The sequence below is a fragment of the Paroedura picta genome, chromosome 1 (assembly GCF_049243985.1).
Source record: "Paroedura picta isolate Pp20150507F chromosome 1, Ppicta_v3.0, whole genome shotgun sequence".
Classification (NCBI taxonomy): Eukaryota; Metazoa; Chordata; class Lepidosauria; order Squamata; family Gekkonidae; genus Paroedura; species Paroedura picta.
The window spans coordinates 27,869,174-27,892,896 of NC_135369.1; the positions used below are offsets into that span (position 1 = coordinate 27,869,174).

Here is a 23,723-nt window from a genome sequence, read left to right on the forward strand (position 1 = left end):
TCTGGCCCCTGGCTGGCCCTTCGGCCGCTTTCCAGACCTTTCGTTCGCCGGCGCTCGAGTTCGGGGGCGGCGGAGGGGAAGGCGGAGGAGGAGCCCGCCTATAAAGGGCGCTCGGTGGCCGCTGCGCCAAGGCTCGTCCGGGCGGCCAAGAAGGAGCGGAGCAGCGCGCAGGTGGGTGGAGGCGAAGGCGTCCTTGCCGGACGGGGGAGCGCAGCCCCGCTGGGTGGTCTTGGCGAGCGCCTCTAAGCGCGGGGCGTTTCAGGCCCCTCCTGCCGCCAGGGATCCTCGCGAGGGATGCGCCAGGGAGCGCTGCCTTGGGGCGCGTTCCCGCGAAAGAACGGAGCGCAAAGTGGGGCAGGCATGACGCAGTTCTTTCCCGCGGGAAGGGAGGGCTGTGGGGCGGGGAAGGCCGGGGAAACGCGGACCCCGCTGTCCGCTCCCTTCGGGGCTGGAGATGCCGTGGCGCTGGACCGGGATCCTCCCGAGGAGCGCCTTAGCCGGTCTTTTGCCGTCGGGCATCCGGCCCTTGCGGGGAGCGCGTGGGTCGGTGAAGAACACCTGGCTGCGCCCTTCGCATTGGGCGTGCTGGAGAAGGAGCGCGCGGAGGGGGGGGGGGGGGGAGGTGGCCCCGATCCACCCTGGGCTGGAGAAGACCGGAGGGACCTCTTTGCACGAGGCTCAGGCTCGGGAAACGGCGATGGGGGCTGTGCGGCGCAGTGGCTACCCGCAGTGGGCTTCTTCCTCCCCAGATGCAGGAGTCGGCCTGAAGCACGTGGCACCCCGAGCCGAGATCTCTCTGCTGCCCCTAAGCTTCGGGAGGGGAGGAGAGGGGAGGGGTGTGGGGCTGGCCGCCAGCTAAGGGGTGAAAGGGCGGCTGCCTGGTTGGTTGGGATCCTGGCTTCTGCTTTCCCTGCCTGCCAGCCGAGCTTCCCGGTGCCGATGGATTCCCTTTGCCTGGAGTGCTTCATTGGCCCCCGTGCTGGACAGGGGTGGGGGTGGGGGTGGTGGGTGCTCAAACGCCAGCCTCTTCCTGTAATCAGATGCTCTGCCTGTGGGATGAAGTGGTCTGGACACAAATAGGGGCATGGGCGGTTGATGCCATCAGGCCCCACTGCCTTCAGACTGGCTTTCGGGTTCTAGAGGGGGCTGGATGCCGCCTGTAGGATTGTTAATCTTATGTATTATCTCTGTATATCTGGCAGAAATGGAAGCCATCCTCTCTCCTTGCAGACAAATCCAGTGAAAACCTGGCTTTTCAGGCCCTGCATGGGAGAATCCGTGGGGGATCCGGCAATGAGAATTGCAACAAATTCCAGAGCAATAGCTGTGCTAGTCTGTTGCAGCGACACGGAAAGAGAGGCTCCCAGATTCATGGCTGTGTTTGTGTGTGTAAACTTAAGGGTGTCAATCTTCTTCTTCCAATGCCGGGCTTAATTTGGAAAGTGTATGTAATAAGATGGGGGAAATCAATAATTTGAAGACAGTCAGGTTAAAAGGCAGCGGAGTGCAAGCAAATTCACCCCCGTCACACACACTTTCTCCAAGGAACTCACAGGGTGGCTGACAACACCTGTCTTGCTTTCCCTTTTTATTCTCTCAACAGTCCTGTGAAGTAGGTGACACTGAAAGGGTTAGTGATCCATTATTTATTTGTTTATTTACATCTGACCTTTTACCCCAGTGGGGACCCAAACATAGCATTCTGCTCTCCTCCAGTGTACCCTCAAAACAACCCTGTGAGGTAGGATAGGCAAGAGGGGGTGTGCCTGGCCCAAAGTCATGCAGCAAGCTTCCATGACATGAACCTGGATTTCCCAAACCCTCGTCTGACCCTGGAACATACACTGACCAAGCATAATGGCTGTAACAGGTGATAAACTGGCTCTTAGGAATGCTCAGCTAAATTACTGCCTGCAGTGTTAAACGGAACCTGTGATCATGACTGAATCCTAGCTTGGGGTAGTGGTTAAGAGTGGCAGCCTCTAATCTGGAGAACCCGGTTTTATCTCTCAGTCCTCCACGTGCAGCCAGCTAGGTGACCAGGAAGCAGTCACAGTTCTCTCAGAGCTCTCCCAGCCTTGCCTACCTCCCAGGGTGTCTGTTGTGGGGAGAGGAAGGGTAGGCGATTGTAAGCCGCTTTGAGACTCCTTTGGGTAGGAAAAAGCAGGGTACCAAAAAACGACTCTTCTCTCTAACTGGAAGCATCAGGCGTCCTGATGAGATCAGCAGTTTTATCTCTGCAATGTCCCTGTGACCACCTTTGGCTGAAGGATGCTGGCTGCCAGGTCTGCAGGAGAGAAAGGCCTTGGTATCAGCCTTGAGTCCACTTATTCTGTATGGCAGAGGGCAAACAGTGTGTCACGTGTCAACAGTAGGGCAGTATTGACCGATGGTAGTAAACATTGCAGTGGAGTATGAATGGGCGAATGAGGCCTTGATAACAAGAATTGTGAAGCAATTTGAAAGGCCAGGGAATACTGGGACCTATTTCTATATAACAAGGGCTCGAAGCTGGAACAATCTGTAATAAATCTCCGTTTTCTTTGATCTTGCTTTGAACTAGATTTGCCCCAGATAGCTGATGCGCATGAGAGCTCAAAGAGCAGGAAGAAAAAGATGCTAAAGTCTGGGAGTACAGAAAATTGGTCTGACACATGCTTATGGAATGTGGGACCCTGCTTATTATTAGTGTACACTGCATGTTCTTTGTTTGGAATGCCTGTGGCAAAAGGTTTGTTTTCCAGAAGGTCTATGAGCCCTGCCTAACCTGGCAGAAATTGTTAGCAAATTTTTGGTGTTTACAAGGAGATCAGATTAAGATGCTTGCTCTGTTATAAAATAGCTAGGAAGGCTCTGTATGGGTTCATGTCACTTTTTCCCCCTATCAAGTCACAGTTGACTGGCAGCCCTGTGGGGTTTCCAGGGCAAGAGATATTGAGAGGTGGCTTGCCATTACCCGCCCCTGTGTAGTGAACCTGGATCTCCTTGGAGTCTCCCATCCAAGTTTTAACCAGGGTCCTGCTTGGCAGGATCAGAGCAGGTTAGCCTGGTTATCCAGGTCAGGGCATTCATACCATTCCTCCAGCACATATACCCAAACCAACTTGCCTGAGTTTTAAGGTCCTTTGAATGAGTTCTTCTCAGAGGAACCTGCACCTTCTACGTAACACTCAGAGGTTCTTGGAGGAGAGAATTGGAGGGTTGTTGCCCTTTCCCAGTTATGGAACCCTTTGTGCCAGTGGGATTGATAAGGTCCTTCTGGACTAGGGGCTCCCAAAGTAGTCAGTACACCCCCCTAGGAGTGGTGAGAAATCTTGAGGCAATGTGGGTGGTGGTGGTGGTGAGGAATTTTGGGGCTTGCCATTGCCTGCATCTGGGCAGTAGCGACCCAGGACTTCTTTGGTGGTCTCCCCAGGGTCAACCCTGCATAACTTCCTGAACAAAATGGCAGCTGAATGGATCCTATTCCTGCTGAACTCCTTCCCCTCCTCCAACTGTGTCCTTTCCAGGCTCCACTCCAGATCTCCAGGAGTTTCTTAACCCAGATTTGGCAGCCATGTTTTTTTTGGGGGGGGGGGAGGTGACTGGAAAAGCCTTCTCCTGCTTGCTTCTAGCCATGGGATTTTCTGTTGCTTGCTTCTCTCTATCTCTCCCCAATAAGAACCCAAAGTAGCTTTCACCAATGACTTTTACAAAGATATATTTTAGTCTGGGGAAAAATTATGGCTGCTGCACAATAACCAAAAACGAAGTCCAGGCAAGATAGTGTATTTTGATTGTGCAGTAGACCTAACACTGTGTGAGTGTGTCAGCCAGCCAGCAGGGCGGCAGCCTGAAAAAATTTGGTAACTACTCTTCTAGACCTCCTGGAAGAAGCTGAACATTCCCGAGGGCCTATCAGAGACTGACTGAACTGACAACTGATTGTTCTCTTATATGGTTTATATTTGTTTTGTGGTAATCTTAATATCATTTTGTATGTTTTGTATGGATTATGAGCTGCCTTGGTTGCCTTATGTAGGAAGAAAGGCAGCATTTATATTGGCCAGATGAGTTTTGCAAAAATATATATTCTTCTTCCCCAAGCAAAGTGGCTTTCCTGTGGCTAATCCCTTGCCACAAACTGCACGGCAAAGGCTAGAAGGTTTGCCTAGTGCCATGCCTACAGCTGTGCTGTGACACTATACCACAAGGTTGTGCAAGGGTTTTGCTTCGTTTTTGGGCAGCAAGTCCTGCCTACACTAAAGTCTTGACCCAACTGGATCCTAGACTGTTCCATGGATACCTGGATTTCCACCCATGGGGTGCGGCTCTCCTGCCTCCTCTCCTTCTGCAGCAGCAAATGCTCCCTGAAATCTTGTTTCTGAAGGAAAGAACGTCCAGTTTGAGACTGCAGAGAGCTGCTGATAATTCTGGGCTGGATAGATTAATAGCTGGTACAAGGCAGCTTTGTATGCTCAAGATTTGCTGGCCAGTTGACTTCCCCAAGGTAAACAGTAGCCTCTGAAGACAGGGACTGAAGGAAAACCACAGAGCTTCTAGTGAAGGCCTTAATCTGCCAATGCTGGAAGGTGTGAAAGGGAAGGGGGTGTGCCTGAGGTTCAAACCTAAGAAGCATTGAAGAGCATGTTTGGGGGGGAGAGCAGTGCAAACACTCCCACGCTTTTCACACAAACAGGAACAATCTTGACCTCATCCCCCTCTAGCGCCTTATCTCCAGGAACCCTTGAGTGGGTTCCAGCATCTCCACGTCTCTTTTGTTGTCCAGGCTAGGCAGAAGGGCATGTTTCCAGGCAGCTTTGCTGGCTTTCCGCAGCCTCCTTTCTGTGTCCTTCGGCTTCTGTTGAGTCAGTGGATACTTCACTGGGCCCGGAGAATGAAGGGATACAAAACAGACGCTGGCCTGCCTTTTGGCTGGACCGCTTTCCAGAGTGACGTCTGTGTTGGTTACACTCTGCTTGGTACTAGAGAGCGTGTTTTTCCCAAGCCGGTTCTAGGCTGCTTTGAGTCCTGGATGTGTGTCCCAGAATCCTTTGCAAAGTGACAAGAGGATGTGGCTGCTGGATCATCCCCGGGCAGAGCAGCAAAGCATCTTGGGCCAGCCCTGGGCGCGAGGAAGGCAGCTATAGAATGGGGAGTCAAAAGATGGAGCACTTTAAAAACGAAGGACTGAAGCTGACGTGGAGAGCAAGAGAATGACTCTTCAAGAGATCCCCTGACTGCAGAGATCCTCTGACTGCAGCCTTGACTAACCTGAGCCTCTTAGATCTTGGAAGCTAAGTAGGGTTGGCTGCGGATGGGAGACCAGCAAGGAAGACCCAGGGTGCAATGCAGACAATGGCAAACCACCTCGATTTACTTCCTGTCTCGGAAGCCCCATGAAGGGTTACTGTCAGTTGGTAAACAGGTGACAGCACTTAATTATAATTAATCTATAGAGAAGAGAAATAGCCAGCAGAAGTGACTGCACAGTTAAGTGAGAGAGAGAGAGAGAGAGACTGCAAAAGGCATGAAGCTGAGTCCTACTCTTTGGTCTCTATAGCCTAGTATTTTCTTCTTTTGACTCCCAGGCTTAAGGCAAAGCTCTTTCAGCTGGACCTGCTGGGAACTGGAGATCCTCTGCCTGCAGAGCACATGCACTGATCCCAGCCATAGTTCTTTCCCTGGGCAATGTTTATCTTGGTCCAGCTTGACTTCCTTTGTTTCTCTCACGGCTGAGTTCTGGAGGAGGGCATGGCCCTTGCCAGATAACTTTTTCATGCAGTCACTATGCGGTTTATATTTTACAATAATATTTGCTTGTGACATTTAATCTTGCGACTCTTAACCTTTAGCTTGCCTCGTGGTGATCTGCAATGTAAAATATTAATTGGGATTCAAGCCAGATAAAATTCCTTAAAGTGAGACTTCTGCTTAGGGTGTGTTATCCCTGTGTGTATTTGCACACACACTCACTGGAAAAATGCATATTCTATGCACACACATCCCCCCACATATTGGCATGTGTCCCACCTTCTGCTGTCTAGATGATGCTCCTCTAGTGCAGCTTTTCTCAACTTTTTTACCTTTGAGAAACCCTGCAAACATTCTTCAGGATTCAAGAAATACCAGAAGTAGAGCAATCATGCAGAATATGATATGGAAGCATAGCCGTGACATGCCCACCCAGGGCCCCTCCTCTTCCCATTCACTCTAGGACCATCATTTTATTGGTGGGAGGGGGTGTTGACATCACTGTATATAAAACATTATAGAATCATAGAATACTAGAGTTGGAAGGGACCTCATCGGTCATGTAGTCCAACCCCCTGCACTATGCAGGACACTCACAACCCTATCGCTCATCCACTGTAACCTGCCACCCCTTTGCCTTCACAGAATCAGCCTCTCTGTCAGATGGCTATCTAGCCTCTGTTTAAATTTCCAAAGATGGAGAACCCACCACCTCCCGAGGAAGCCTGTTCCACTGAGAAACTGCTCTAACTGTCAGGAACTTCTTCTGGATGTTTAGATGGAATTTCTTTTGCGTTAATTTCATCCCATTGGTTCTGGTCCTTCCCTCCGGGGCAAGAGAGAACAACTCTGCTCCATCCTCTATATGGCAGCCTTTTAAATACTTGAAGATGGTTATCAGATCCCCTCTCAGTCGTCTCCTCTCCAGATTAAACAGACCAAGCTCCCCCAACCTTTCTTCATACGTTTTGGTCTCCAAACCCCTCACCATCTTTGTTGCCCTCCTCTGGACCTTTGTTGCCCTCCTTTGTTGCGCTCCAGTTTGTCTACATCCCTCTTAAACTGGAGTGCTCAAAACTTAACACAGTACTCCAAGTGAGGCCGAACCAGAGCAGAGTAAAGCGGTACCATCACCTCCCGTGATCTGGACACGATACTCCATTTGATACAGCCCAAAATCCCATTTGCCTTTTTAGCCACCACTGATTCATGTTCATTAACTCTCATCCATTCAGGAAACCCTTCCAAGACTGTCAAGAAACCCCAGCCTCACCCACCTCACAGGATGTCTGTTGTGGGGAGAAGAAGGGAAGGGGATTGTAAGCTACTTTGAGACTCCTCTGGGTGAAAGGCGGGGTTTAAACCAACTCTTCTGAAAACTCTTTCCTCCTCTTGGTTTTTCCTAAAGGAAGTTTGACTTGGAACAGTCTGGCTTAAAGTTGCGGATCTCCAGGGCTCAATGCAGCTGGTATTTCTGATGCGGGAACAGGCACATTAATTCAGTCTTCCTTTCTTTGATCACCGTTCTTATTGGCTCGGCTTAATGACATCTATGGGGATCCAGTGTCCTATGGGGCTTAACGGTATAAGAAGTACACTTTGAAATGCCCTTTATTTCTCCTTTCTGAGTGGACTTAAAAAAAATTAAGCAATGCAATAAGCACAGCATAAGTTGTGCAACACATTGCATTAATACTGGATTACAAAATTAGGAAACGGTGCCGTAAACCCAAGAAATGCGTGCAATAAACAGTGCCAGGGGGGTAGCAGTGCTGTAACCCCCCCTCCTGATATCTTATGTAAAAGCATCCAGGTTGTCTGGCACAGCCTTAACTATCCCCCCACCTGCAGCTTGGTAATAACAAAGGTGACAGTATTCTTGGTCAATTAAGACCTCCCCTGCAAGGACTATTTGTCTGGTTACTTACCTCTAGTGTGAGTGACAGCTGTCACACAGCTCCTTCCCCTAAACTGTCCAAAAGAGGGGTCACCAGGAATCAAACTTTGGCACACCATCCTCCCCACTCCCAGGTGAGCCCGAGCTTGCAAATGCCTTGTACTGTGCAGGTGAGGGAGGCTGGCCAGGGCCCTTCTCGCTAGCTGTGTCCCGGGGCTGGCATCAGTAAACCTGGGGGGTGGGCAGCTCCCAGGACTTCTGGCAGGGCCTACTAATGTGACCCTACCCGACCCACTCACTTGCTAGTGCTCCCAGATGCTCCCATGGCCAGTCTGTTGGGGTTCTGGGCTATGAGCAGTCCAGGCGGTGGTGAATATTGGTGGTGGTGGCCAGGGGAAGGAAGGACACACAGGCAGGACGGTGGGAAAGAAGGATGGGGTGGAAGGAAGGCCCAGAGTGGAGGGCCCTGAAAGCTCTCTGCCCAAGGCTCCCCAAAACTTGGACCAGCCCTGGCCCATGTCTCTTCATTAGTCACTTGCAAAATGATTTTGGGGATGATTGAACATGCTCGTTTACCCGACTGTTTGTGGATTTTGGCATCACGGCTGGACGGCTGGCTTTTGCTCAGCTATTCCTGATTTTGGATCTTGGTCTGTAGCCAGTGTGGGAGGAAGCCTCCCAAACCCTTTCAAGAGCCAATGTGTGTGTGTAGAATGGCCTCTCCTGTTGTTGCAAGGCAGAGGTTTTGACTCTCCCCCCACCACAAAAAGGGGGTCCTGTGCTGCGATGTTGAGCTCCTGGTTCCAACGAACCCAGTTTTGTTTCAAGAGCCAAACCAGGTTATGCACAAACAGGTTTCAACTATGCCTGCGTTTTTACTTGGAGCCCTTCCCGATATGCATCCGAAGCAGCTGTTTTGTAATAGGAAACAGAAAGCGAGAGCGGCATTTGCAACTTGAATTAATATTCTGGCTGGTTTGGATTTTCCGTTTGCACTATGAACATATGAAGTTCTACAGAGAGCCAGCTTGGTGTAGTGGTCAGGAGGGCAGACTTCTAATCTGGTGAGCCAGGTTTGAATCTGCGCTCCCCCACATGCAGCCAGCTGGGTAACCTTGGGCTCACCACAGCACTGATCAAGCTGTTCTGATATCAGTGGTATCAGCAGTGATATCAGGGCTCTCTCAGCCTCACCCACCTCACAGGGTGTCTGTTGTGGGGAGAGGAAAGGGAAGGCGATTGTAAGCCGCTTTGAGTAGAGAAAAGCGGCATATAAGAACCAACTCCTCCTCCTCCTTCTACATCTGATGTCCCAGTGTGCTGCTTGTGGGGACCATGATCTCTGCCAACACCCTTCCTTCCACCGCCAAGTGTTTCTAGAAAGTGCGTGGGGCCAGGTGGGTCATTCACCCTGCAAGTCTCCTTATTGGCCTTGGGAGTTTTGATGGGCTGTGGAGATTTTTAAAATGTTGCTTCAGCAGCAGCTGCCATGACAGCACAGAGTTGTTCACTGTTCGACTGGAAGTCAGCCGTGGCAGCCATTTTGTGGCTGGCTGTGCCTTGTGGCTGCCCCTGCCACGCTGGGCCAGCATTCCAAAGGCTCAAAAGGGGTGGGGACCCTGCAAGAACTCTCTTGACCTGTGGAGACAGGAGCCTGGTAGAAAGAACCTGATGAGCCGAGTTCTGCTTGTAGTGGCTGATGGCCACCCAGAACTAGGTAGGGAAATGGATTTCTATCTGGGCTCCAGGATCTCTCCTATGCATTCCCCAAGGGAAATGGGCTGTGCAGTATTCAGCTGCTTGGAAGAGGAGCCAAACAATGGGGGCAGCCCTCTCCTCAAGCAAAGGCTTGTTCTAATTCCACCATATTTGGTTGGGTTGTCCCATTTTTCTGTTGTTGTTTTTCCCTGCAGGACTCCGGGAATTCTTTCTGGAGGCAAGATGACATCCACTTTCCTGCTCCCCCTGCTGGGGCTTCTCCTTTCCTTTGAGGGGGGATTTTGCCTTGTTCCTCCCGACAAACTGCAGCGTAAGTAGCGGATGGGGGGAGGAAGGGTGGGTGCTGCTCTCCATTTATGGTTGAAGGCACAGTGGGTTGCTCACTGCTGTGTAGGGACCTGAAATGTTAGAGGACAGGAAGGCCTGGAGGATCATTGTTCATGGGGTTGCAATGGGTTGGACATGACTTCGCAACTAACAACAACATCAGAATGTCAGATAATAAAAGGGTGTGCCTCAAAGGGGGGCTGGAGAGTTTTTGAGCTGCAAGCAGATCAGATTCTGGCTACTGAGGTTTTGCATCCTCTTCCAGCTTTATTTTAGTCATGGAAACTTGGTGGAATTAGTGGGGAGGGCCGCTTGCTTAGACTCATCCTGGGTCTGTAAGAGATGCAAACAATCTCCTTTGCTTGACCACAAAGTGCCGGCGTTTGCCAGATGTGCTGGTGGCCCTCGCTTCAGCACTGTTTCCCAACCGGACACCTTCCCAGAACAGTGACTCACTGGCAGCTTGTGGCCCATCAGCGGGAAGTTTTGCTTGACGAGTCACAATAGTCTGCAGACTTTGCCACATTGTGCAGCAGGACTGGCAATCCAGTAAGCTGGACAGAGAATAACCGCTCTCTTGTTAAGAGCCTTGTAAAGCCCTTTAGTGACTTTGGCACAGCTTGGGAATGGTCAGAGGGCTTCATTCGTATATTTGCTTTCAGAATTCTTGGCCCTGCTTTTTGATTAGATGTCCCTTAAAATAGCAAGCAGTACAAGGGAAACACTTAAAACACAGAGCCCAGAAAAGCAGACGCCAAAAGAAATTAGGAATCATGCTCCATAACCAAATCCCTCAGCAGCCAGAAGAAATCAGAAGGAACATCCATCTATGATCTGATGAAATAGAGAATCAGGCATTGCCAGGTGCCAGAGGGAAAAGGATTGTTTTGCTCATGCTTCTAAAAGCCAGGAAGTGTGGGTCTTAGCAGGCTTCTTAAATGTTGAGCTCCAAAGTCTAATGCCTTCTCTCACGTGTGCATCTCTTAAGCCGTTTATGCACTGGAGGTTTCATGCCGGGCTGCAGGCTGGAGTTTTAGTTGTGGCAGGTTGCCCCACCTCTTCCTGCACCCACACAAGGGAGCATTTGGCCTGGTGCGCCTCATCTGTCCCCAATTTGTGCTCCTGCCCGGGAGCTGGGGCAGTGAAGTTCCCAGTGCGTAAACCAGGGGTAGTCAAACTGCGGTCCTCCAGATGTCCATGGACTACAATTCCCATGAGCCCCTGCCAGCATTCGGACATCTGGAGGGCCGCAGTTTGACTACCCCTGGTGTAAACAGTCTTAGTCTGGCATCTGCAGAGGTAGGTTCCTTCAAGAGAGGAGTTCAAACAGTGAGTTGACTTCTGTGTGCAAGGAGAAAGCAGGGGTAGCCGTTTGTTTCTGTGTTTGAATGCATTATTCCCCCCTCCCCCTCCCCCAAGCCCTGGACTATCTGGTTCTCCAGCACTCTCTCACTGCCATGGTAGCTGAGCGGCCACAAAGCTGTATATGGGTAGCCCCAGATATGATCTTTAGCAGATCACTTCAACTATGAAATATATCCACTGCTGTCTCAAAGTCTCATCTCATTTAGCCATCAAAGACACGTGTGCGGAGGTTTTGGTAAAATGCAAACGAGCCAATTTGGTTAAATTCTTTAACTGTTACAAAGACATCAAGGAGAAATTATTGAAGCAGCTTTTGGTTCCTTCCAATTTGCCAAACTAATGTTCTTCAAAATCCTGGAGGTGGGATTCTTGGCCCCGTTAGGGGTTGCTCATGTAGCACGTGATGCCCTACCTGGACTGTTTAGGATAGGGAGAAAAGAACATGGGGGAAGGGTGACGCCCTGGATCTGATCTAGATTGGGGCTCAAAGCACCTGGAAAACCAGCCCTTCTGAATCTGACAATTGGTGTCAGTAAGGTCTGGGGACCCAGACTGTAATGTGTAGTATAGACCTTTTTGGGGTGGTCACTGGATAGAAGCTTGTTAAGGGTCCTTCCCAAATCTGGGGCTGCCCCTGAAGGACCTATTCAGTTTCCAGCACTAGTCAGGAGATATACACTGCTATAAAGTAGAAATTACCGAAGGGGATGGACAGCACACCTTGTGTTCATTATTAATAGCCTTTTGGTACCATTTCTGCACTGGAATGCCTTTGGCATAGGAACCTTGTATTGTATGAAGTAGTTCCTAGACCAATAAACTGTTGAGATGATTAAGACAACGTCTTCCCTTTTCCCTTCCCCAGAAATGTCTGAAACGGGGAGTAAGTTCATTGACAAGGAGGTGGAGAACGCTATCAGCGGAGTGAAGCAGATGAAAATCCTCATGGATGAAACAAAGAAAGACCATGAGCAGATGCTGAACACTTTGGAAGACACAAAGAAGAAGAAAGAGGTCTGTGTTTGAATTGGGTCCCACAGGCTGGGGAGCCAAGTTAGTTTCCTCTTCAAAGTGTCTGCCTAGTTAGTAATCTCAGTACACACACTGGATAAGCTTCTTCTTGTACATAACAAGGGTAGAAGCAGAACTTTACTCTATCTGAAGGAGTCTCAGAGCCCTTCCCTTCCTCTCCCCACAAGAGACACTCTGTGAGGTGGGTGAGGCTGAGAAGGCTCTGAGAAAATTCTCAAACTGGCCTGTGATCACCCAGCAGGCTTCATATGGGAATCAGTTCTGGTTTGCCACACTGGATCCGCTGCCCTTAACTACTATACCACGGTTCTACACTGCTACTGTGCTAGGTAACAGCAGGATATATGGCTTCTCCAATGAAGCCTTGATTTTTTATTTTTTTTAATTTATTTATTTAAATTTGTAATCCACCCTCTCTGCCAAACGTGGACTCAGGGCAGCAGACAACATATGCATTGTGCTACAGGTGTTGCTTCTAACTCCTCCTGTTAAAGTTTGAGTGCCTTGTTTATTGAGGGCTCCTTCTATCTATCCACAAGAGCATTGGACTCGCTTTTTGTTAATGTTCAGGATAATCCCTCTCTGATGTTCTTTAGGCTTCTCCCAGCTTTAAACAGTGGGGGAAACTTACATGGGACCCTCCCAACTGTGGTCAGCTGTGGGCTTTCCTTGTTAAAGGAAGGACACTGTCCCCCAACTCTGGTTTGGTCTTGCCCATGAAGGCCATGTGACTCCTCTGGGAAGAACTGACTTCTTGGTGCTTTTCTGTAGGAGGCCCTCTTCCTTGCCAAGGAGACCGAGCAACAGCTGACCTCAAAACAGGAGGTCTGCAATGAGACCATGCTGGCCCTTTGGGAAGAGTGCAAGCCATGCCTGAAGCAGACCTGCATGAGATTTTACTCCAGGACATGCCACAGTGGGGCCGGCCTGGTCGGCAGGCAGGTAAGCTGGACAGTGAGAGGTGCCTGAAGATGCCGCTAGATGGGTGCTGGGTTTGGATCACACTTTTGTTGTTGTTGTTATTATTGTTGTTAATGTTGCTATTGTTGCTATTGTTTTTATTGTTGTGATTATGATTCTGATTATGACCACTCTCGGCACGCCAGCTTGTAGCGGGTTACATAATGGCCCAGTACAATAAAATCCCCAAGTAAGAGCTCATTAATCCCCAGATCCCTTTGGTGTGTCGAACCCAGTGGTATGCAAAGTGTGGAGGTTGCAAACAAGATAATTAGGGGTTGGAGCACCTTCCTTAGAGTCTGCGGCTTTTCACTTTAGAAAAGATATGATTAAGAGGGAGGCATGATAGAGATTTATAAAATTATATATATGGGGTGGAGAGAACTGGCAAAGATAAGAGTGCAAGGAAACCTACTGTAAGCTCTGAGTAGGAAACCCTTTTTTATGTCTGGATGAGTGTGCTGGCTTGAGGGATAGGACAATACTCCTTTACTGAGAGCCGTGTTGTGTGGCAGGGTGGACTCCTGTGATACTCTGTTTTGATGCTAAGAGCCTGGCCTTGTTTTCTACAGCTGGAGGAATTCCTAAACCACTCCTCTCCTTTCTCCATCTGGGTGAACGGAGAACGTGTTGATTCTTTGATGGATGAGACCGAGGAGCAAGGCCGGAGGCTGCACGACCTGGAGGAGCGCTACAGCATGGTGGCCGATGGTGTGGACGACCTCTTCCAAGAGAGCAGGCTGGCCTCTGAGCACTTCTCGCCCTCCTTCGACATCTTTGATAGGATCTTGGATCCTTTCCGTAACTTTGGCTTCCCTTTCACCAGGTCCAGGGCTGCCAGAAACGTCCGCTCTCTCTTTCCAAGACATTTTTCCCCCACTCATGACTTCTCTCAGCTTTTCCAGCCATTTTTTGACAATTTTGAGACCAATCCGTGGCTGGGAGGAAACCACGAAAGCTGGCTGGGTGGATTCCCAACAGGTAAGGAGCAGGGGAGGGGCTCTGGCTCAGATGTGGGGCATCTTCCCAGTATGCAGAAGGTCCCAGGTGCTCCAGTTGAAAAGACCAAGTGGCCAGTGAGACCCAGGAGTGCCACTGGCAGAGTGAACAGTAGCAATCTTGATGACCAGGTGGCCTGGTTGAGTAACCCTGTGTGTTCTGAGCTGAGCTTGTCTTAACCGTTTGAGTGTCCTGCTTTACCTTTTCTTCATGTTTTGGGTTTTCAATTCCACCCTTGCTCTAAGCTGTGTGGATGTGGTTCTCCCCATCTCCATTTTTGTCCTCACAGCAGCCCTGTGAGATAGGTCAGGCTTGGAGAGAACGACAGGCCCAAAGTCACCCCAACAGCTTCATGAGTCTCCCCAAACACAGTCTGGCACCCATAACCACTATTCTACACCTGTCTACCGCCTCTGTGGGGTTTGGAAATTCTTACTGGAATGTTAGAGCTTGATGCATAGGCATTTGCTCTGTGGGGAAAGTTAGCCCACTGGGGGAAAGGGTAGGGGCATTCCCTTTGCATAATTTCTGTAGGCCCTGCCATACTACTAGCATGATTATTTTTAAGACTGAATGAAGTGTTGCCAGTCGGGTAGAGAGCCTTTACTTTGCAGAAAATTGAAAAAGTTATATAGTGGTTAAGAATGTCATACTTGGGTCTGGGAGACTCTGATTCAAATCTCCGCTTGTGGAAGCTCCGTGGGTGACCTTGGGCCAGGCACATACTCTCCGCTTGACCTACCTTACAGAGTTGTAAGTTGTCCGTACATCAACCTTGCAAGGTAGGCCGGTATTGTTACCATGCTGGCAGGTGTCTGACAGCAACTTGCACAAGTCCAACTAGTGAGTTTGTAATGCAGGTGTGAGTTTATTCAAGGCTTTTCCTGACTCCCAATTGTGTAATGCCAAAATATGGAATTTAAAAAACACCTGCTTTTATTCCAGATGTGACCTCTCAGGAAGTGCTTCCTACATTCTAGAATCGTAAGAGTTTGAAGGGGTCATACAGGCCATCTAGTACAACCTCCTGGTCAATGCAGGATCAGCCTAAAGCATTTAATTGTTAAACTACACAGAACCAGGGTTTATCCTTGAAGGGCCTTCTAGTCTACCATCGTGTTTTCACCATTTGCCACTAGATGGCCCCAGGAAGCTGACAAGCAGGGCAGGAAGGCAATAGGCCTTGTTACTAATCCCCAGCACTTGGAACTCACAGGTACACTTCCACTGAACATGGAGGTTCTAGTTCTATCATAGCCATGCAGGCTGAAACGTAACTCTGGGGGCTTGAACGAAGCAACTCATTCAAATCCCAGGATCAAACTTTACCACTGAGCCCAGTGACTTAATTATATCTGGGAGGGCTGGAGGCCGTGAGCATTCTAGTGACGCTCCCTTACCCCTTCCAGAGCCCCGCAATTTCAGCAACAGCCGCATGGTGTGCCGTGAGATCCGTCGAAATTCCTCAGGCTGCTTGAAGATGAAGGAGAAGTGTGAGAAATGTCAGGCAATCTTGGATGTGGGTGAGTCTGAGAAGGCATTGTGCTTTGCTGTAGGAAAAGGGGCACCTGTCAAAAACCCCTGTTCTACACACCTGTTAAATGTTGGGGATTGCAGATGCAACAACTCGTTCTGTCTTTCTCTAAGTGCCGAAGCGGCCGAATCGCACAAGCCTACTTACAAGCCCTCTGGAACTGGTCCAAGTCCCGGAGGGCTGTGAACTCACTTGGGAGACTGTTCTACTCTGGCCCTGGCTGAGCCCAGTTTTACTTCTTTGGGGCCGGGGACCCCGGATTAGTTCCAGAGGGTGGCTATGTTGGTCTGCAGTAGAAGAAACAGACTTACGGTAAGTCCAGGAGCACTTTAAGAGATCAACGTTATTTCACAGGTAGAACCTGTTGAGAGTCAGTGCTCCTCTCATCCAATGGGAGCTTTGACTGTGGAAAGCTTATGATCTGAAAAACTTTTTTTAAAGTTTTTATCGTAAGAAAAAAAGAAGACGAAGAAAAATATAAAATCAGAGTCCAGCAGCACCTTTAAGACCAACAAAGATTTATTCAAGGCGTGAGCTTTCAAGTGCAAGCACCCTTCGTCAGACTAAGAACTGACCATCATAACAGTAGGAATATATAAGCAAGAGTTAATCCTGTTACATTAGTAAACTGTGTCACAGTCTTATAGGTGCTACTGGACTCTGATTTTATTGTGCTACTTCAGACCAACACGGCTACTCATTTGAATCTATCCTTAAAGAAAAATATGCATTACATAAATTGCATAAAACAAAAGTCCTCTCTCCTTTACAATAACCTACATCATCAATAAGGTTACTTATTCAAAACCAGGGGTAGTCAAACTGTGGCCCTCCAGATGTCCGTGGACTACAATTCCCAGGAGCCCCTGCCAGCATTCGCTGGCAGGGGCTCCTGGGAATTGCAGTCCACGGACATCTGGAGGGCCGCAGTTTGACTACCCCTGTTCAAAAACTTTAAATACTAGTCCCAGTGGTCATAGAATTCTTCCAAAGGTCTTCTGTCCAATAGATCTGTTAATTTAGCCATTGTGGCAAATTCTCCAACCTTATCCAACCATATATTCAAACCGGGCAAGTCTTGTTTCCAATCTTTCTCTGTTAAGAGTCTTGCTGCTGTAGCAGCGTAATGCTCTGAAAATCTTGTTGGTATCTAAGGTGCTCCTGGACCCAAATCTAGTCCTGCTTTGAGACTGTTTCCAAGGCCACTCTCTCTTTATCCTCTCCACGCCACACAGATTGCTCCGAGACCGATCCAAATCAGAGCCAGCTCAGAAAGCACTTTGAGGACGCCCTGCGGAGGGCTGAACAGTTCAGCCGGGTGTACGACAATCTCTTCAAGACCTTTCAGGAGGAAATGTTCAATACCACAAGACTTCTTGACCAGTTCAGCTCCCAGTTTAGTTGGGTCTCTCGCCTAGCCAACATCACCAAGAATGACAGGCCTTTGCAGGTCACCACGGTGAGTCAACACAGTGTAGATTTGTGTGTGTGTGTGGACGGTTGTCTTTACACTGATCTGCATGCTGTGCTTCTTTCAGTGTATGGCTGAGGTTGGGGAGGGGTCAAGAATGCAGATGTTCTTTTTTGGCACATGTTTTAGAAAGCATCCTGATAATGTGGGGAAAAGCTGGTTTGGTACTAAGACAGAATCGGACTAGAGATCTACCACTGTATGCTCTCATACTGTTATGCTCTCATGCTGGAATGGAATCTGAAAGCTGTCCTATTGAACATGGTGGGTAAGTGCCAAGTGGCCCCAGGCAAGCAAGACTCTCCAACTTTTAGAAGGAGAGGAAGAGTTGATACTTATATGCCGCTTTTCTATACCTGAAGGAGTCTCAAAGCAGCTTACCATCACCTTCCTTTCCTCTCCCCACCACGGACACCCTGTGAGGTGGGTGAGGCTGAGAGAGCCCTGATATCACTGCCCGGTCAGAACAGCTTTATCAGTGCTGTGGCGAGCCCAAGGTCACCCAGCTGGCCGCATGTGGAGGAGGAGCGGGGAACCAGATAAAAAGCTGCCGCATATAGGGATAATAATATTTGCAAGCTACCATACAGGAGAATTGTAATGTCCTGCACCAAATAATTCACTTGGAGCATTTGGTCCCTTTTAACTAGAGATGCTAGGGATTGAACCTGGGACCTTCTGCATGCAAAACAGAAGCTATTTCACTGAGCCACAGTTAGTCCCTAAATTTAAAAAAACACCCTGAGTTAATAAAGCTATAGGGTAACATTAGAAATATACTTTATTAGAAATATACTTTAAGAAATTCCTGACAGTTAGAGCGGTTTCTCAGTGGAACAGGCTTCCTCGGGAGGTGGTGGGTTCTCCATCTTTGGAAATTTTTAAACAGAGGCTGGATAGCCATCTGACAGAGAGGCTGATTCTGTGAAGGTTCAAGGGGGTGGCAGGTTACAGTAGATGAGTGATAGGAATGTGAGTGTCCTGAATAGTGCAGGGGGTTAGACTAGATGACTCATGAGGTCCCTTCCAACTCTATTATTCTATGATTCTATGATCTGTGGTCTAAAACAACTCTAGAAAACTGTGGTAGCAGAGGGGAAATACATGTAGTTCAGTTTAAAGCATTTGGAGAGATGTCAGTATGATGAATAACATGGGGAAGGGATTTCAAGCCAGGATTTCAGTTAAATTTTATTCTTGATTCCCCACCTCATTTTTTATCTTGCATCTAGTAAGGTCCAGGCAATATTTATATCCTGGTGTTTGATTCTAGAGCTGCAGGCTGGGAAAAGCTGATAGCATTAGCAGCCGTGGTTTCCACCCACTCTTTCTGTTCCTCACATGAGGTGCCCTTTTTGTAAGGGGGAATAAGATCTGAAGAGCCACATATGATTAGTCTCCATGTGAAAATTAATGGCAGTTGTCACTCTGAGACTCTACTATTTTAACCAATGCAAATGAGAATTTCCATAAGAATGGGCTGGGACCATAGAAGACACTACCCATAAAAGGAAAATGGTGTTCTTGGACTTCTCAATCCTGTGCTTGTAATTGTGTCTTTGCCTGGATCTTGATGGCCCAGGTTAGCCAGATCTTGCCACATCTCAGAAACTAAGAAGGGTCGGCCTGCTCAGTACTTGGAGGGCAGACCCCAAAGGAAATCCAAGGTTGCTTATGCACGGGTAAGCAACCCACATCTGTTCCTCCCTTGCCTTGGAAAAAACCCTACAAGGGTTGTCATGAGTTGGTTGCAACTTCACAGCACATTCCACCACCAGTTTTGCGTTTGCACTGTGTAGGGAAGGGATGGCTCTCCAGATGTCCATGGACTACAATTACTATGAGCTCCAGGTTGAGCCACAATTTGGCCACCCCTCATGTAGGGTGTGAACAAACATGAACATATTTTTCTTGTTTTTAGAGGCTGGGAAGTGAACTTAAGCATGTGCCTTATATGGGTGGTTCTGCTGGAAAGCCCTTAGGTTGTTTCTGTTCAGCATAACTTGCTCTTTGTGTTGTAACCTGCTCTTTGTGTTGCCCCACCCTCTTGATACAGTCAGGAGAGGCGATGCTTGTCCCTCTAGTGGCATTGGTTTTCCCGGATAAATGGCTTGTCTTTAACAGCCAATGGTTTTCCTCCCCTGAAGGTTCTTTCCAGATCCTCCAATCCAGAGGACCCGTCCAGACCATCTGACACAGAGGTGACCATCCGGCTCTTTGACTCGGAGCCTCAGCACCTGACCGTGCCAGCAAAAATTCCTTGGGAGGACCCCAGGTTCATGGAAATAGTGGCAGAAAAGGCGCTGCACCGTTTCAAGGACAATGAAGTGTGAGTGCAGCTCTGAGAGGGATTCGTTATCAAAATGGGACATCCAGCAGCCAGCACATTGCAGAAATCTGGAACCATCGGAAAGAACTGAAATATAGCAAAATGTTTTAACATGATACATTAAGCAGTGCAAGATTTGAGAGTCCTACTCACAACAAGCTGTATGTAGCCGTGTAGGCCAGTCTTTAATCATTTCTCCAAGCCAGTCTGCAATACCATTTTGCATAGTGCAACCCTATTACCTGTGTAGAAAACCCCCTTGAATCGTTCAGGCTGGCACAGTTTGAGGAAAGCCAGGAGACTGGGAGTTTTCCTAACCTTCTAGGGCAGGCCAGTCCATAAGATGGGAGCCACAATGGAGAAAGCACATGTAAGGGCAGCTGATTTTTTCAGCCGGGTTACAGAAATAGATGGATTGATTGATTTTGCTCATTGGCAACTGGAAAAGCCCCTGCTGACATGAGCAAAGTTGTTGTGGCAGAGCTTAGGGGGAGAGAGAGTCCCACAGACCAAGACGAGCTATTTTTGGTACCCTCTTTTGTTACTACCCAACGGAGTCTCAAAGCAGCTTACAATCGCCTACTCTCTCCTCACAACAGACACCCTGTGAGGTAGGTGGAGCTGAGAGAGCTCAGAGAGAAACTGTAGCTGGCTGTATTTGGAGGAATGAGGAATCAAACCTAGCTCTTCGGATTAGACGTTGCTGCTCTTAATTGCTACACCAAGCTGACTCTCCCTGAAATAGAGCCTGGTAAAAAATGGGCAGCCAATGGAGCATCTGCAGAATATGCGTGCTCGCTCTAGCTCCTGCTATTACTCGAGCAGCAGCATTCTGGACCAATTGGAGTTGACTTGATCTTGAGGGGAGGCCCATGTACAGCTGTGGCTTAGTTCTCACTGCGATGGGCAGCTGAAGTCTGGACTGTGCCATTTCAGATGGCTGGGAGGGGTGTGCATGGCTGAGTGAAACATGGAACATCCTAGAGAAACTGGTATGCCGGGGAAGCAGCTTCCACTGAACCCTGATGTTTGTTTTCTGTGTGGATGGATTGTTTTGTCTGGAGGAGCCGGCAGTCATGTGAAGCCCAGCTTGCTGTCTAGGTGCAGATTTACTGGTCCATGGAACATGTCCAGATGTTTCCACCACTTCCTGCCAAGAAAAGGCCTTAAAATCATGGCCTAAACAAAATGCTTTCCATCCCTCCTTTTATTTTCCCTTCTGGCCTGATTAATGGTTCTGCATCCTGTTAGGTGCCATTGGGCTGGTTCTTATGAAAGGGATTACACAGATTGTGTCCCTGGCTTTTTGCTCCGGTTACATGGTGCAGCAAGAAGGGCACCTCCTCACATGCCGGGTTCCAGATATTTTATCTCTATGCTGAGAACCACAAAGGCAAAAGTTCTCTCTCTGCTCTCTGTTCCAATCTCTGCTTGTGATCTGGAACAGTGTCTACCAAAGACCTGTGCTCCATAGAATCACTTGGATTGCCAACCTCCAGGTAGGGCCTGGACATCTCCTGGAATTACATCTTATCTCTAGGTGGCAGTGATTAGGTCCTCTGGTGAAAACTGCTTCTTTGGAAGATCAGCTTTGGGCTGATCCTGCGTTGAGCAGGGGGTTGGACTAGATGCCCTACATGGCCCCTTCCTATGATTCTATGATTCCAAGATGGACTCTATGGTATTACACCCTAAATGCTGCCTTCCCAAGGCTGCATCCACAAAATCTCCAGGAATGTTCCAGCCTCTTGCTGGCAAGCCTAAATCACACAGTGTTAAGAAAGATATGTGTTTTCCCCCATAGGTCCATACCAGGAAATCCCCCCTTCTAAAGCTGTTTTCCTTCTTTCCCCCAGGCTGTAGCTGTTCCTGGCACTTGAATCTTTGGCCACGACAAGGGAGAGAAAGAAGCCATAGCCTTCTGCCGTTCCTGCCTTCCTGCCTCGTAGCTGCCACAGCAGAGCTGCGCCCACCAAGTCCCATCTGTTTGCACTTGTAGTTCACACACTGTGTCGCCCGCCCTAATTTTGCTGCTGGGTCTTTGCTGACCCACATCTGAAATAAAAGATTTAAGCCTGGCGTTGTACAATGTTGTTGCTAGACTTGGAGTTTGCATATTTGCATATTGTAGAATGGAGTTTGCATATTTATAACCTCAGGGAGGTGTGGATTAGAATCCCAATTCTGGTACAGTTTTGGCCAGCAGATTTAAAATTCCTCAGATGGAGTAATAGGACATAAGGAGTTCATGTATCCTCTGGATCTAGGACTAAGGAACCTCTGCAGCCCACCAGCGTCTCTGGCAAATCCCCTGAAATGGTAAACCAAACTATTCTCTACACTTATTCCAGTAAGCTTCCAAAATGCTTGAAAAACACTTTTCAGATCTTAGAATCATAGAGTTGGAAGGGTTCCATAGAGGTCATCTAGTCCAACCCCCTGCTCAACGTAGGATCAGCCCAAAGCATCCTAAAGCAACGATCTTTCACATGATATCTGTTTAATGGGTCTTTCCGAGTTGGACATTGTGCCTTTCTACGGTGATCTCTGAAGCAAGTAACAACTCAAACAGTACAAACATCAAAAAAGCAGATTAAAGTCAATAAGGCAGCGCACCAAAAGCTGTGCAGTCTCCCCTCAGCCATCTTGTATATGCTGCATGATGATAGCTGCCACAGCCTCCACGGCATCCTGATTGATCTGGCAATGGTAGAACCCATCTTGCATGGAGAAGTAGGCATGCACAGTGCCCACCAGGGCCGGGTGCTGGACTTGTGACTTGAGGTCAGCAAAGAATTTAGTGCTGCTCTTTGCCTGGTGATGGAAAACAACCAGAAGGGTCTTTTGCGTACCTGAAATGAAAGTCAAAACAACAAACATTTAGACGCAGGCAAGAGGTGGTCTTAAGAGGGATCTGAGCAGAACACTGACTGAAATGACTGGCCACAGTGCTTTGGTGGTGAGATACCTAACATACTCATCCCTTCATTTAAAATATTTTTATGACAGCTTTCCACCCAAACAGTGATCCCAAGGTGCCGCATATCAAACATTAAAACATGCTAGCATTGAAATCAGATCCCTCTGAAGCACCTCACAGTCCTTTCTGGTTCTCACCACCCTGAACAATTTGGTGTCACCCACAAACTTACCCACTTCATTGCTTACTCCCAACTCCAAATCATTAACAAGTGAAAACGCACCAGACTACCACTGCAGACCACAGCCCCTATGGTACACTTGCTTATCACTTTCCAATGTAAAAGCTGTCCATTTATACTCACTCTCTGTTCCCTATTAATTAACCAATTTTTAATTCACGAGAGGACCTGCTGAATTTACTTGGGAGTCTTTGATGTAGAACTTTTATCAAAAGCTTTCTGGAAGTCTAAGGAAACAACATCTCCTGGATCACCCTTCACCCACTCAAAAATTTTAAAAAACTTAGTGTGATGGGGAAGTAAGGGAGGTGACTACAGCAGATAATCTTGTTATACTGGGAAGCTTCAACTATCCTCACATTGACTGGGTAAACATGTGCTCAAGAACAACAGATCACAGAGTCAACCAGAGGGGTAGTGATCTTGGCCTTGGTTCTGAACAGATCTCAAGAGTTAGTGAAAAATTCAGAGGTTGTTACACCAACTGGGAACAGTGACTGCAATGCTATTATGTTCAACATTCAGGTCAATGGAAAGTTACCCTTAAAGTCCAACAATGTCATATTTGATTCACAAGAGGGAACAATGTCTAGCCGTGGTGGCTGAGGGGAACCTCCACATTTAGGGGCACCAAGTCTCTGAATCCCAGTCAGGTGGCCTCTATGCCCTGCTGTTGGGCCTCTGGAGGAACTGGTTGGCCACTGTCTGAGACAGGATGACGGAGATACCATATGATCTTAGGAATCATTCAATCACCTTGTTAAAAAATGGTACATTTGAGACTAGATGGTAGTTATTCAACACTCTTGGGTCCATAGGCATTTCTCAGGGGCAAGGATTGTACAAGCAGATTCCTGTCCATGCTGATGGGTATCCTGCTCTATTGGACAAATGAACACCCTGGGAACGACTGAACTTGTTACTGTTAATGTGAAGATACTTTATCTGCAAAGGGTTTAGCAACAAAGATCACAGCTGGGTGCAGAGCAGTCCACCTAATCCTGTAGGCTGGAGTACCTGGAATAAGCCCCCAAGCACCTGTCAGACTTTGACAACACTCATGGTGGAGAAAAATCGTTTCTCTGCCACCACCACCACAGAATAGCCTTTAGCATGAGCTCTAACCTGTACATTTTTTCTCTGCGTCTGCATGATTTATGGATGTTTGCAAGATCTGCACTGGAAATCTAATTCTC

The 23,723-nt window shown here is 48.4% G+C and overlaps 2 protein-coding genes across 2 annotated transcripts in view; one reads left to right on the forward strand and one right to left on the reverse strand.

Moving 5' to 3' along the window:
• CLU (clusterin) lies at nt 1-21,455 on the forward strand. Its single transcript, XM_077331004.1, has 9 exons — nt 1-171; nt 9,544-9,659; nt 11,907-12,055; nt 12,845-13,015; nt 13,606-14,014; nt 15,442-15,555; nt 16,802-17,025; nt 19,185-19,366; nt 21,223-21,455. Exons 2-9 carry the CDS (start codon nt 9,572-9,574, stop codon nt 21,227-21,229), a joined length of 1,344 nt encoding a protein of 447 aa, XP_077187119.1. The 5' UTR covers nt 1-171; nt 9,544-9,571; the 3' UTR covers nt 21,230-21,455.
• The window catches only part of LOC143834288 (uncharacterized), a 9,579-nt gene continuing 6,185 nt past the window's right edge, over nt 20,330-23,723 (reverse strand). The window contains exon 5 of the mRNA XM_077330986.1: nt 20,330-22,218. Within this exon, the coding sequence (XP_077187101.1) occupies nt 22,004-22,218 (215 nt within the window). The 3' untranslated portion in view covers nt 20,330-22,003. The remainder of the gene's footprint in view (nt 22,219-23,723) is intronic.

Bases quoted from the DNA above. Each gene is read 5' to 3' on its own strand.
- CLU (XM_077331004.1), top strand. From the start codon at position 9,572: ATGACATCCACTTTCCTGCTCCCCCTGCTGGGGCTTCTCCTTTCCTTT. The intron at 9,660-11,906 runs GTAAGTAGCGGA...TCCCTTCCCCAG, and splicing joins TCCTCCCGACAAACTGCAGC to AAATGTCTGAAACGGGGAGT. The intron at 17,026-19,184 runs GTGAGTCAACAC...CCTCCCCTGAAG, and splicing joins GGCCTTTGCAGGTCACCACG to GTTCTTTCCAGATCCTCCAA.